At 46.6% G+C, this 12,331-nt stretch overlaps 1 protein-coding gene across 1 annotated transcript in view; it reads right to left on the bottom strand.

Annotated features, from left to right (window-relative positions):
• LOC149445425 (uncharacterized) overlaps positions 1–12,331 on the bottom strand; it is a 181,116-nt gene that overhangs the window by 48,219 nt on the left and 120,566 nt on the right. The window contains exon 2 of the mRNA XM_089653834.1: positions 9,490–10,243. Coding sequence (XP_089509960.1) covers positions 9,490–10,243 — 754 coding nt within the window. The remainder of the gene's footprint in view (positions 1–9,489; positions 10,244–12,331) is intronic.

Genomic DNA, 12,331 nt, shown 5'->3' with positions numbered 1-12,331 from the left:
TGTTGGGAAGATGGCGATGAGTGATAGAGGGGGTGGGGACCCTCGTCCTATAATCCCCTCATCACTGTCCCTCCTATAAAAGACAGTTCTGGTTGTTTCCTCACTCTCTGACTAAGGTCCATGAATAAAGAAATGACCTGGTAGGAGATCAGAGGAGCCATTTCCTAGTTCCCTTGAGGGTGGAATTGTAAGCTCCTCAGAGACCAAGCTGCCTGATGTGGGCGGAGTCCTGGTTTGGGGGAACCAATCAGCTCCTGTCTGGTAATCCTCTTTGTCTTTGTATTTTAGTCCATGGCCGGGAGATGAGGAAAACCTCCGAGGATTGTCTCACTTTGTCTCCAGACTGGAAAGTAGAAGATGAGGACATCACACAGTATAGTCCAGGAGAAAACCCGGCTCCCTCCAATGTCCATCCGGCACCACCCAGTGTAGATGGACCATCGGATTCCTCGTATCCTGAGGAACCTCAGACTGTGCGGGACCGGGCCGGCCTTCCAACAGGGAAGAGCTTCTCCTGTACTGAGTGCAGGAAGGGTTTCCGTTATAAATCCAGTCTTTATGTGCATAAAAGGTCTCACACGGGGGAGAAGCCACATTCCTGTCCTGAGTGCGGGAAAGGTTTTTCAGACAAGTCCAGTCTTCACACACATCAGAGATCTCACACGGGGGAGAAGCCGTATTCCTGTCCTGAGTGCGGGAAGGGTTTCCATACTAAATACAATCTTAATGTGCATAAAAGAACTCACACTGGTGAGAAGCCGTATTTCTGTCCTGAGTGTGGGAAATGTTTTTCAGATCATTCTGTTCTTCTCAGACATCAGAAATCTCACACGGGGGAAAAGCCGTATTCCTGTCCTGAGTGTGGAAAATGTTTTTCAGTGAAGTCCAGTCTTCACACACATCAGAGATCTCACACAGGGGAGAAGCCGTATTCTTGTCCTGAGTGCGGGAAATGGTTTCATTCTAAATTCCTTGTTAATCGTCATAAAAAGACTCACACAAGGGAGAAGCCATTTTCCTGTCCTGAGTGCGGGAAATGTTTTTCACAGAAGTCCAGTCTGCACACACATCAGAGATATCACACAGGGGAAAAGCCATATTCCTGTCCTGAGTGCGGGAAATGTTTTTCAGAGAAGTGTATTCTTTACAGGCACCAGAAATCTCACACAGGGGAGAAGCTGTATGCCTGTTCTGAGTGCGGAAAATGTTTTTCAAAAAAGTCCTATCTTCACATACATCAGAGATATCACACAGGGGAGAAGCCGTATTCCTGTCCTGACTGTGGGAAATGTTTTTCAGAGAAGTGCGTTCTTTACAGGCATCAGAAATCTCACACGGGGAGAAGCCGTATGCCTGTTCTGAGTGCGGGAAATGTTTTTCAGTGAAGTGCAATTTTTACAACCATCAGAGATCTCATACAGGGGAGAAGCTGTATTCCTGCCCTGAGTGCGGGAAATGTTTTTCACGAAAGTCCCATCTTTCCAAACATCAGAGATCTCACACAAGGAAGAAGCCACTTTTCTGTCCTGAGTGAGGGAAATGTTCCTCACTGAAGTCCTGTCTTCCTGTACATCAGGGGTCCCACACAACCCTGGAGGTGTATTAGTGCCTTGAGTGCGGGAAATGTCTTCTAGATGAATGTTGCTGGACATCCCAGCTCTCATGTGGGGAAGAAGCACACCCTGATATACACCTCAGATATACTCCATGGCTGAGCTTCATCATGGAAGAAACAGTTCATAAGGATATCAGAGGTCCCCAAAGACATGGATGAAGTGTGGGACGGGGTTGGCCATTGATGGCAGGAGACGTTTTCAATGTATTTTCCATGAATGGAAGACATTCCAGCAGCTCAGATGTGATCCTAATAACATTGGTTCCCCCATTCACACAGGAGGAATGGACATGAACTCTCACTGAGGGAATTGCTATACAAACATTCTATGAATAGACCCCCAAATGTCAGGAGACGTTTCTATAAAGACGGGAAGTATGGAGCAGAGAAATGAATAGACCTCCCAGCAATGTTATTACCAGGCTGCAGCTAGGGGGAGCTCTAATGTCACCCCAGCAGAGGGATCCCATCTAGCCCACATTAACCCTCTCACTGCCAGAGCTGTTTCTGCATGATTTTGCACACATGGGAAAATGCAGATTTTGGTCCTGAAGATGAGATAAACCCCCAAACATCTATTCTGTGACATCAGAGGCCCTGGAGAATAAAATGGTGGTGATTGTTAAGGTGTTCCCCGTACACAGATTCCCCTTCATATCCGCCTTTATTTCCTCCTTTCCCCCATTTTCTATGTTGGGATCTTTTCTACAATACTTTGTTATAATAATGGAACACGTTGTGTATTGTATTGTACACCAATAATAATGACTCCGCCCCCACATTCCAGACAAGGGATCTTCCTGACCAATCGGATTCCTTCCTTTACTATTTCCTGATTTTTATGCTTCAATCTTGTGAAATGTAAAATTATAATAAAACATTTATTGAACAAAAACTATTGTGTGTGTCGGTGCAATGAGGGCAAACTTCAATATAGAACATTGCTCCTCGGTGACACCTCACACCCTTCAATAACGGCGCAGAGTGCGGGGGTCAGCAGTATATCATATACAGCCCACCATACAGAGTGCAGAGGAGGGCTGTAGTGTGCCCCCCCTCCTGATCCATACCAGGCCACATGTCCACAACATGGGGGGCACCTTACCAGGGGGGATTCCCCCAGGCATAGCACCTTGTCACCTTGGCTGGTGGCTGTGGGGATCTGTGGGCGGGGGTCATACTGGATTTTGGAAACCCCCTTTAATAACAAGTGGCCCCCAAATACCGTTCCCCCATGTGAATGAGTATGGGGTATATAGTACCCGACAATAGCACCAGCCAAATGACAGCTCCCTGAACTGCCATCATCTACATAAGTGAAGGGACAGGGATGGTGGGACCTTATTACCCAAATGTGACCAGTGACCATATTTGGTCAGTGATGTCACTGCTATCCCCGCCCCCTTCCTTACATGGCAGGGATTCCCAATGACATCACTGATTCCTGGGGGTGTGGCTGCTGTACCCATCCATGTCTTCCTCAGGCACCAGTGACAGCGGGAAGCTGTTATATATAGAAGTGGTAGAAATGTCTCTTCTACAGGTGAAACTCAAAAAATGAGAATCTGGTGAAAAGTTGATTTATTTCAGTGCAGCAACTTAAAAGGTGACACTAATATATGAGACTCATTCCATGCAAAGCAAGATAGTTCAAGCCGTGATTTGTCATCATTGTGATGATTATGGCTTACAGCTCATGAAAACCCCAAATCCACAATCTCAGAAAATGAGAATATTCCATGCAATCAATAACACACGGATTGTACATAGAACAATATCGGACCTCTGAAAAGTAGAAGCTGCATATGTACTCAGTACTTGGTTTGGGCCCCTTTTGCAGCAATTACTGCCTCAATGCGGCGTGGCATGGAAGCTATCAGCCTGTGGCACTGCTGAGGTGTTATGGAAGACCAGGATGCTTCAATAGCGGCCTTCAGCTCTTCTGCATTGTTCGGTCTCATGTCTCTCATCTTTCTCTTGGCAATGCCCCATAGATTTTCTGTGGGGTTCAGGTCAGGCGAGTTTGCTGGCCAATCAAGCACAGTAATCCCACGGTCATTGAACCAGGTTTTGGTGCTTTTGGCAGTGTGGGCGGAGCCAAGTCCTGCTGGAAAATGAAGTCAGCATCCCCATAAAGCTTGTCTGCGGAAGGAAGCATGAAGTGCTCCAAAATCTCCTGGTAGACGGCTGTGGTGACCCTGGATTTAATGAAGCACAGTGGACCAACACCAGCAGATGACATGGCTCCCCAAATCAACACAGACTGTGGAAACTTCACACTGGACTTCAAGCATCTTGCAGTGTGTGCCTCTCCATTCTTCCTCCATACTCTGGGTCCTTTTGCCTCTCCATTCTTCCTCCATACTCGGGGGGCCTTGGGCCTCTCCATTCTTCCTCCATACTCGGGGGGCCTTGGGCCTCTCCATTCTTCCTCCATATTTGGGATTCTTGATTTCCAAATGACATGCAAAAGTTGCTCTCATCAGAAAAGAGGACTTTGGACCACTGAGCAGCAGACCAGGCCTGTTTTTCTTTAGCCCAGATAAGACACTTCTGACGTAGTTTGTTGTTCAGGAGCAGCTTGACAAGAGGAATACGACATTTGAAGCCCATGTCCAGGATCTGTCTGTGTGTGGTAGCTCTTGATGCACTGACTCCAGCCTCGGTCCACTCCTTGTGAAAGTCCCCAACACTTTTGAATGGCCTTTTCCTGACAATCCTCTCCAGGCTGCGGTCATCCCTGCTGCTTGTGCACCTTTTTCTTCCACATTTTTCCCTTCCACATAACTTTCTATTAATGTGCTTTGATAAGCACTTTGGGAACATCCAACTTCTTTTGCAATTACCTTTTGAGGCTTTCCCTCCTTATGGAGGGTGTCAATGATGGTGTCAGGTCAGCAGTCTTTCCCATGATTGTGATTCCTACTGAACCAGACTGAGAGACCATTTAAAGGCTCAGGAACCCTTTGCAGGTGTTATGGCTGAATTATCTGATTAGAGTGGGACACTTTGAGCCGAGATTATTCCACCTTTTCACAATATTCTCATTTTCTGAGATTGTGGATTTGGGGTTTTCATGAGCTGTAAGCCATAATCATCACAATGATGCCAAATCACGGCTTGAACTATCTTGCTTTGCATGGAATGAGTTTCATATATTAGTTTCACCTTTTAAATTGCTACACTGAAATAAATGAAATATTGCACCATATTCTAATTTTTCGAGTTTCACCTGTACATTCTATTATACATTGTATCATTATATACTTTATATTATACATTGTATCTTTCTTTGTCCTTTCTGAGAGAAAAAAAAGTCTGTGTTAAAATGGTATATAAATAAATATAATAACCGCTTTCCCGCCCACTTATAGTAGAAATACTGCTACACGGCAGCAGGGGTGCACAAAATCATGTACATACAGTGAGGAACAGAAGTATTTGAACACCCTGCAATTTTGCAAGTTCTCCCACTTCTCCATCATGGAGGGTCTGACATTCACATTGTAGGTGCATTCCCACTCTGAGAGACAGAATTCAGGAAATCCCATTGTATGATTTGTAAAGAATGTATTTGTCTTGCACTGCTGAACAGAAGTATTTGAACCCCTGAGAAGATCCATGTTAATATTTGGTACAGAAGCCTTTGTTTGCAATTACAGAGGTCAGACGTTTCCTGTAGTCCTTGACCAGGTTTGCACTGCAACAGGGATTTTGGCCGACTCCTCCACACGGATCTCCTCTAGATCTGTCAGGTTTCGGGGCTGTCGCTGAGCAACATGGAGTTTCAGCTCCCTCCAAAGATGTTCTATTGGATTTAGGTGTGGAGACTGGCTAGGCCACTCCAGAACCTTGATATGCTTCTTACGGGGCCACTCCTTGGTTCTCCTGGCTGTGTGCTTCGGGTCGTTGTCATGTTGGAAGACCCAGCCACGACCCATCTTCAATGCTCTGACTGAGGGAAGGAGGTTGTTGCTGAAAATCTCACAATAAATGGCCCCATTCATCCTCTCCTTAATACAGTGCAGTCGTCCTGTCCCCTTCGCAGAAAAGCACCCCCAAAGCATGATGTTACCACCCCCATGCTTCACAGTAGGGATGGTGTTCTTGGGATGCAACTCATCCTTCTTTTTCCTTTCAAACACGATGAGTGAAGTTTAGACCAAAAACTTCTACTTTGGTCTCATCTGACCACATGACTTTCTCCCATGCCTCCTCTGGATCATCCAGATGGTCATTGGCAACCTTCACACGGGCCTGGACATGTGATGACTTGAGCAGGGGAACCTTCCATGCAATGCATGATTTGAAACCATGACGGCGTAGTGTTCTACCGACAGTGACCTGTGAAACTGTGGTCCCAGCTCTCTTCATGTCATTGACCAGCTCCTCCCTTGTAGTTCTGGGCTGATTCCTCACCTTTCTTATCATCAGTGATACTCCACGAGGTGACATCTTGCATGGAGCCCCAGTCCGAGGGAGACTGACAGTCGTCTTTAGCCTTTTCCATTTTCTAACAATTGCTCCAACAGTTGATCTATTTTCACCAAGCTGCTTGGTAATTGCCCCGTAGCCCTTTCCAGCCTTGTAGAGGTCCACAGTTTTGTCTCTGGTGTCTTTTGACAGCTCTTTGGTCTTGCCCATGGTAGTAGTTGGCGTCTGACTGACTGTGGGGTGGACAGGTGTCTTTATAGAGCTCAGACAGGTGCTACTAAGTTAGATGAATGAGTGGAGTAGAGGTGGACTTTTTAAAGGTACAGTAACAGGTCTTTGAGAGGCAGAATTCTTGCTGTTTCTCAGGGGTTCAAATACTTCTGTTCAGCAGTGCGAGACAAATAAATTCTTTACAAATCATACAATGTGATCTCCTGAATTCTGTCTCTCAGAGTGGGAATGCACCTACAATGTGAATGTCAGATCCCTCCATGATTTCTAAGTGGGAGAACTTGAAAAATCGCAGGGTGTTAAAATACTTCTGTTCCTCACTGTATACATGATTTTGCACTTCTGGGTAGGGGGTGCGCCTGAGCCACACGTGCATGCCCTACTCGTGCCTCCATTGGTGGCCTCAGCTGTCAATCACTGGATCCCAGACAGTGATTCCCTGCTGGCACCCGGTGATTGCTGTGTATCACTGATGGGTGAGAGACCTGTGTATAAACAATAAAGATCTCTCCCCTGTCAGCTCCTGTGCACTGCTTTGTATGGCTCTGCATAGCAGTGTGCGCACAGTGAAACACACACAGTCCCCATACTGAAACAGCACACATTTAACCCTTTGATCGTCCCAGCTATTAACCCCTTCCTGCTCAGTGCCATTAGTACAGAGTCAGTGCTTTTTATTAGCACTGATCACTGTATTGGTGTCACTGGAGATGTCAGTGACACCAAGTCAGTTCCCCCCAGTGCCAGAATGCTCGCTGCAATCCCACTATAAGTCACTGACCATTACTAGTATTAAATAAAATTAAAAAATCCCAGTATCTTTCCCGCCATTTGTTGACGCTATAACTTTCATGTAAACCAATTAATTTACACGTATTGGGATTATTTTTAGCAAAGACATGGAGCAGGAGACATTTTGGCTGAAATTTATGATGAAATTAGATTTTTTTTAGGGAGCTAAATTTCATTAGGGTGCAGCGTTGCATGACCGCGCAATTGTCTGTTAAAGTAACGCAGCGCCGTATTGCAAAAAATGGCCCGGTCGGGGGGGAATAAATAAATAAAAATACCTAGATGAAGGTTTGATGTCGGTCAGTGTCAGGGGTAGTGTTTGGGTCAAGGTCAGGGTCAAAGGTCAAATACAAGAGCATCAGTATTATTTTGTGAGGATTTTTATTTTCTTGTTGAAATTAGTGTCAGAATCAGTTACTGTCAGGATAAAAGTCGCAGCAAAATGCTCCGTATGGTGTGTGGGCTGTACTGCGGGTACAAACAACAACTAACATACATGTGTGGGATCCCTGCCATCACCAGGACCTGGAGGAATGATTTTGGGTTGTTCTTTGGTAGTTGGTTATGGTAGCAGCAAGAAACACACAACTACATTAAATAAATATGTTTTGTTTACAATTTTAGGTCAGTTTTCCTTTGTTAATAAAACAAAATCAGGAGATATCGTTACCATTTCCCACCAAATGAAATCCCAATTTGTCCTGAGAACAGCGCGGTATAATCCACCCCGATGTACAAAGTAGGTGTGATGATACGGACGGGTTTACTAACAGGTCAAAGTTGTAAAATTGTGCTTAGGCATTAACATGTGTTTTCCCCTGAGGTGTGACGGGGTTAATGACTGACATCCCTCAGTGTGTGCTGGACTAAGAAGTGCGGGAGAATGATCTCAGGGATTCGGATGGAACCCGGCCTGGCCCAGGAGACCAAGGGAGGGGTCTATGTACCAAGAATTCACTGAGCGCGTGTGACCAGATCCCGGCCTGGCCCAGGAGACCAAGGGAGGGGTCTGTGTGCCAAGAATTCACTGAGCCCGTGTGAACAGATCCCGGCCTGGCCCAGGAGACCAAGGGAGGGGTCTGTGTGCCAAGAATTCACTGAGTGCATGTGACCAGATCCCGGCCTGGCCCAGGAGACCAAGGGAGGGGTCTATGTACCAAAAATTCACTGAGCGCGTGTGACCAGATCCCGGCCTGGCCCAGGAGACCAAGGGAGGGGTCTATGTACCAAGAATTCACTAAGTCCGTGTGACCAGGTCCTGGCCTGGCCCAGGAGACCAAGGGAGGGGTCTATGTACCAAGAATTCACTGAGTCCGTGTGACCAGGTCCTGGCCTGGCCCAGGAGACCAAGGGAGGGGTCTATGTACCAAGAATTCACTGAGTCCGTGTGACCAGGTCCCGGCCTGGCCCAGGAGACCAAGGGAGGGGTCTATGTACCAAGAATTCAGTGAGTGCATGTGACCAGATCCTGGCCTGGCCCAGGAGACCAAGGGAAGGGTCTATGTGCCAAGAATTCGCTGAGTCTGTGTGACCAGATCCTGGCCTGGCCCAGGAGACCAAGTGAGGGGTCTATGTGCTAAGAATTCACTGAGCGCATGTGACCAGATCCCGGCCTGGCCCAGGGGACCAAGGGAGGGGTCTATGTACCAAGAATTCACTGAGCGCATGTGACCAGATCCCGGCCTGGCCCAGGAGACCAAGGGAGGGGTCTATGTACCAAGAATTCACTGACCGTATGTGACCAACATTCATCCAGATGCTGGAGGGAATGTAACTCCGGGATTTCCTGTGATGGTTGCCTCCATCTACCCCATAATGGGAAATGTTTCCCACAATTCAGTACAATGCACAAATATGGCCACTAGATGGAACCCAGGAAATCCGAGTATAAAAAAAAATCCAGCCAACATTCATCCCAACTTGGAGAACGCGGATCACATCTGTTCAGTTATTTGTTTATAAAACACACCTCCAAGTGTGAAATCTCCCACCACAAAATGTACTCAGCCAATCACAGGGCAGGACTCCATTTTTATTCTTCTCCTGCCATCAATGGCCAACCTGGTCCCACACTTCATCCATATCTTTTGGGGCCTCTCATCTCCTTATGGACTGTTCCTTCCATGATGAAGATCAGCCATGGAGTATATCTGAGGTGTATATCAGGGTGTGCTTCTTCCCCACATGAGAGCTGGGATGTCCAGCAACATTCATCTAGAAGACATTTCCCGCACTCAAGGCACTAATACACCTCCAGGATTGTGTGGGACCCCTGATGTACAGGAAGACAGGACTTCAGTGAGGAACATTTCCCTCACTCAGGACAGGAAATTTGCATCTCCTCTGTGTGAGATCTCTGATGTCTGGAAAGACTGGTCTTCTGTGAAAAATATTTCCCGCACTCAGGACAGAAATACGGCTTCTCTCCTGTGTGAGATCTCTGATGTGTGTAAAGATTTGACTTAATTGAAAAACATTTCCCACAACATGGACAGGAATACGGCTTCTCCCCCGTGTGAGTTCTCTGATGTCTGGCAAGTTCTGATTTTTGTACAAAACATTTTCCACACTCATAACAAGAATATGGTTTCTCCCCCGTGTGAGATCTCTGATGTATATGAAGATTGGACTTCTGTGCAAAACATTTACCGCACTCAAGACAGGAATATGGCTTCTCCCCCATGTGAGATCTCTGATGTCCGTAAAGAGTGGACATCTGGGAAAAACATTTCCTGCACTCAGGACAGGAATATGGCTTCTCACCTGTATGCAGAAACCGATGTATTTCAAGATTGGACTTTTGTGAAAAACATTTCCCGCACTCAGGACACGAAAATGGCTTCTCACCTATGTGAGTCCTTTTATGCACATAAAGACCCGATTTAAAATGGAAACATTTCCCACACTCTGGACAGGAATGTGGTTTTTCCCCTGTGTGAGATCTTATATGTACGTTAAGATGGGATTTAAAATGGAAACCCTTCCCGCACTCAGTACAGGGAAACCTCTTCTCTGTTGGAAGACCGGCCCGGTCACGCACAGTCTGAGATTCCTCAGGATACGAGGAAACCAAAGGTCCATCTACACTGGGTGGTGCCGGATGGACATTGGAGGGAGCCGGGTTTTCTCCTGGACTATACTGTGTGATGTCCTCATCTTCTACTTTCCAGTCTGGAGACAAAGTGAGACAATCCTCGGAGGTTTTCCTCATCTCCCGGCCATGGACTAAAATACAAAGACAAAGAGGATTACTAGACAGGAGCTGATTGGTTCCCCCAAACCAGGACTCCGCCCACATCAGGCAGCTTGGTCTCTGAGGAGCTTACAATTCCACCCTCAAGGGAACTAGGAAATGGCTCCTCTGATCTCCTACCAGGTCATTTCTTTATTCATGGACCTTAGTCAGAAAGTGAGGAAAAAAACAGAACTGATACATAAATTATGTCTGCAGCACAGAGAAGGAAGATTATCCGAGAGAAATCCAGGAATACAGGACGGGGAACACAGCTCAGGAAAGTGACCAGGGGATTACAGGCTGATATCACCCAGTCCCCGCCCTACTCTGGACCAATCAGTGAGCAGTATGGGTGGAGGAATGGATTTAGTGTTCATGACCCACCTGTGCTGATCTCTGTAGGAGTGTCCTCCTCTATAAATGTCCCCGTTATTCCATCCTCCTCCATAGACTGCTGATCATCCCTCACATACGCCTCTTCTTCTTCTGCTTTCACCTCAAATTCTATATCGATTGGATCTCCACTCTAAATCAAGGAAATGAGAGAAAATATCACATTAAAAAATTCACACATCCCCCCTACAAGTCCATGTTCTAGATACTCCATCCCACCAACCTTGTAATAGTGAGGGATGGTGTGAGCTTCCTGTGTGGAATCCCGGGAATACAGAGGATGGGGACATCTCTCTGGTGGGTTCCTGGTATTAGGTGGCTCCATCATATCCTTGTGTCCTTCTGAAAACTCCTCCATCACTCCATACTCCTCATCCTCCTCTTTATACTCTTCTTTAACATCAATATTATCATCCCCGAGGATTCCACTCTGAAAGATATAATAAAACATTCATTGTAACAAACATGCTGTGTATAAATCACAACTACCAATAATTGTCATCATCTACCTGATGATGGTGAGGGATGGTGTGACCTTCCTGTGTGGAATCCCGGGAATACAGAGGACGGGGACATCTCTCTGGTGGGTTCCCATGACTGGATCCATCTGTAGGAAACACACACACTGACTGAATCCATTGTTTCTATGTGTTTATCAGATGATGGGGGATCTAGGTGGATCCTCCGTACTGCTCTCTCCTTTACAATAAAGTCTCCTCTTACCCGGTGATGTGAGGGGCGGCTGATTGTCCATCATGACGTCCTTGTAGAGATCCTTGTGTCCTTCTAAATACTCCCACTCCTCCATGGAGAAATAGACAGTGACACCCTGACACCTTATAGGAACCTGACACACACAATGATACAGTCACCATCCAGACACATCCCTTGTCTGTTACTGGAGAATGTCCCAGAATTCCCGGCACCGCTCACCTCTCCTGTCAGCAGCTCAGTGATCTCTCTGGTGACTTCTAGAATCTTCTTCTTCTTTCTCTCTTCTATCAGGGAGGGAGGTGGAGGCAATGTGATGTCATATGATCTCCAGACTTCACAGGAGGAAAACTCTACATCTGAACACAAAGAGTCACATCAAATGATATTCCCAGAATCCTCCTCACCTCTCCATTCAGGTCTTTTTTAGTGAAGCCCCACTTCAGGCTGAGATATAATGAATTCTGACATCATTACATAAAATGAAGGAGCAACAGTTCTGCTTTAGTTGTGAGGATGTAAAGGGTCCGCCCACATCCTAAGAGCACTGGAAAAAGAGCTGGATGGAGGGACATTGGGGGGAGGAGCTGAGGTCAGTGTGATGTCATAGGATTCTCTGACTCTGGATGGAGGGACATTGGGGGAGGAGCTGTGAGGTCAGTGTGATGTCATAGGATTCTCTGACTCTGGATGGAGGGACATTGGGAGGAGGAGCTGTGAGGTCAATGTGATGTCATAGGATTCTCTGACTCTGGATGGAGGGACATTGGGGGGAGGAGCTGTGAGGTCAGTGTGATGTCATAGGATTCTCTGACTCTGGATGGAGGACATTGGGAGGAGGAGCTGTGAGGTCAGTGTGATGTCATAGGATTCTCTGACTCTGGATGGAGGGACATTGGGGGAGGAGCTGTGAGGTCAGT

The sequence above is a fragment of the Staurois parvus genome, unplaced genomic scaffold (assembly GCF_062004578.1).
Source record: "Staurois parvus isolate SC_StPar_1 unplaced genomic scaffold, SC_StPar_1.0 ptg000721l, whole genome shotgun sequence".
Taxonomy (NCBI): Eukaryota; Metazoa; Chordata; class Amphibia; order Anura; family Ranidae; genus Staurois; species Staurois parvus.
Note: the sequence above shows the minus strand (reverse complement) of the source record. Positions and strands in the feature narration are given on the sequence as shown.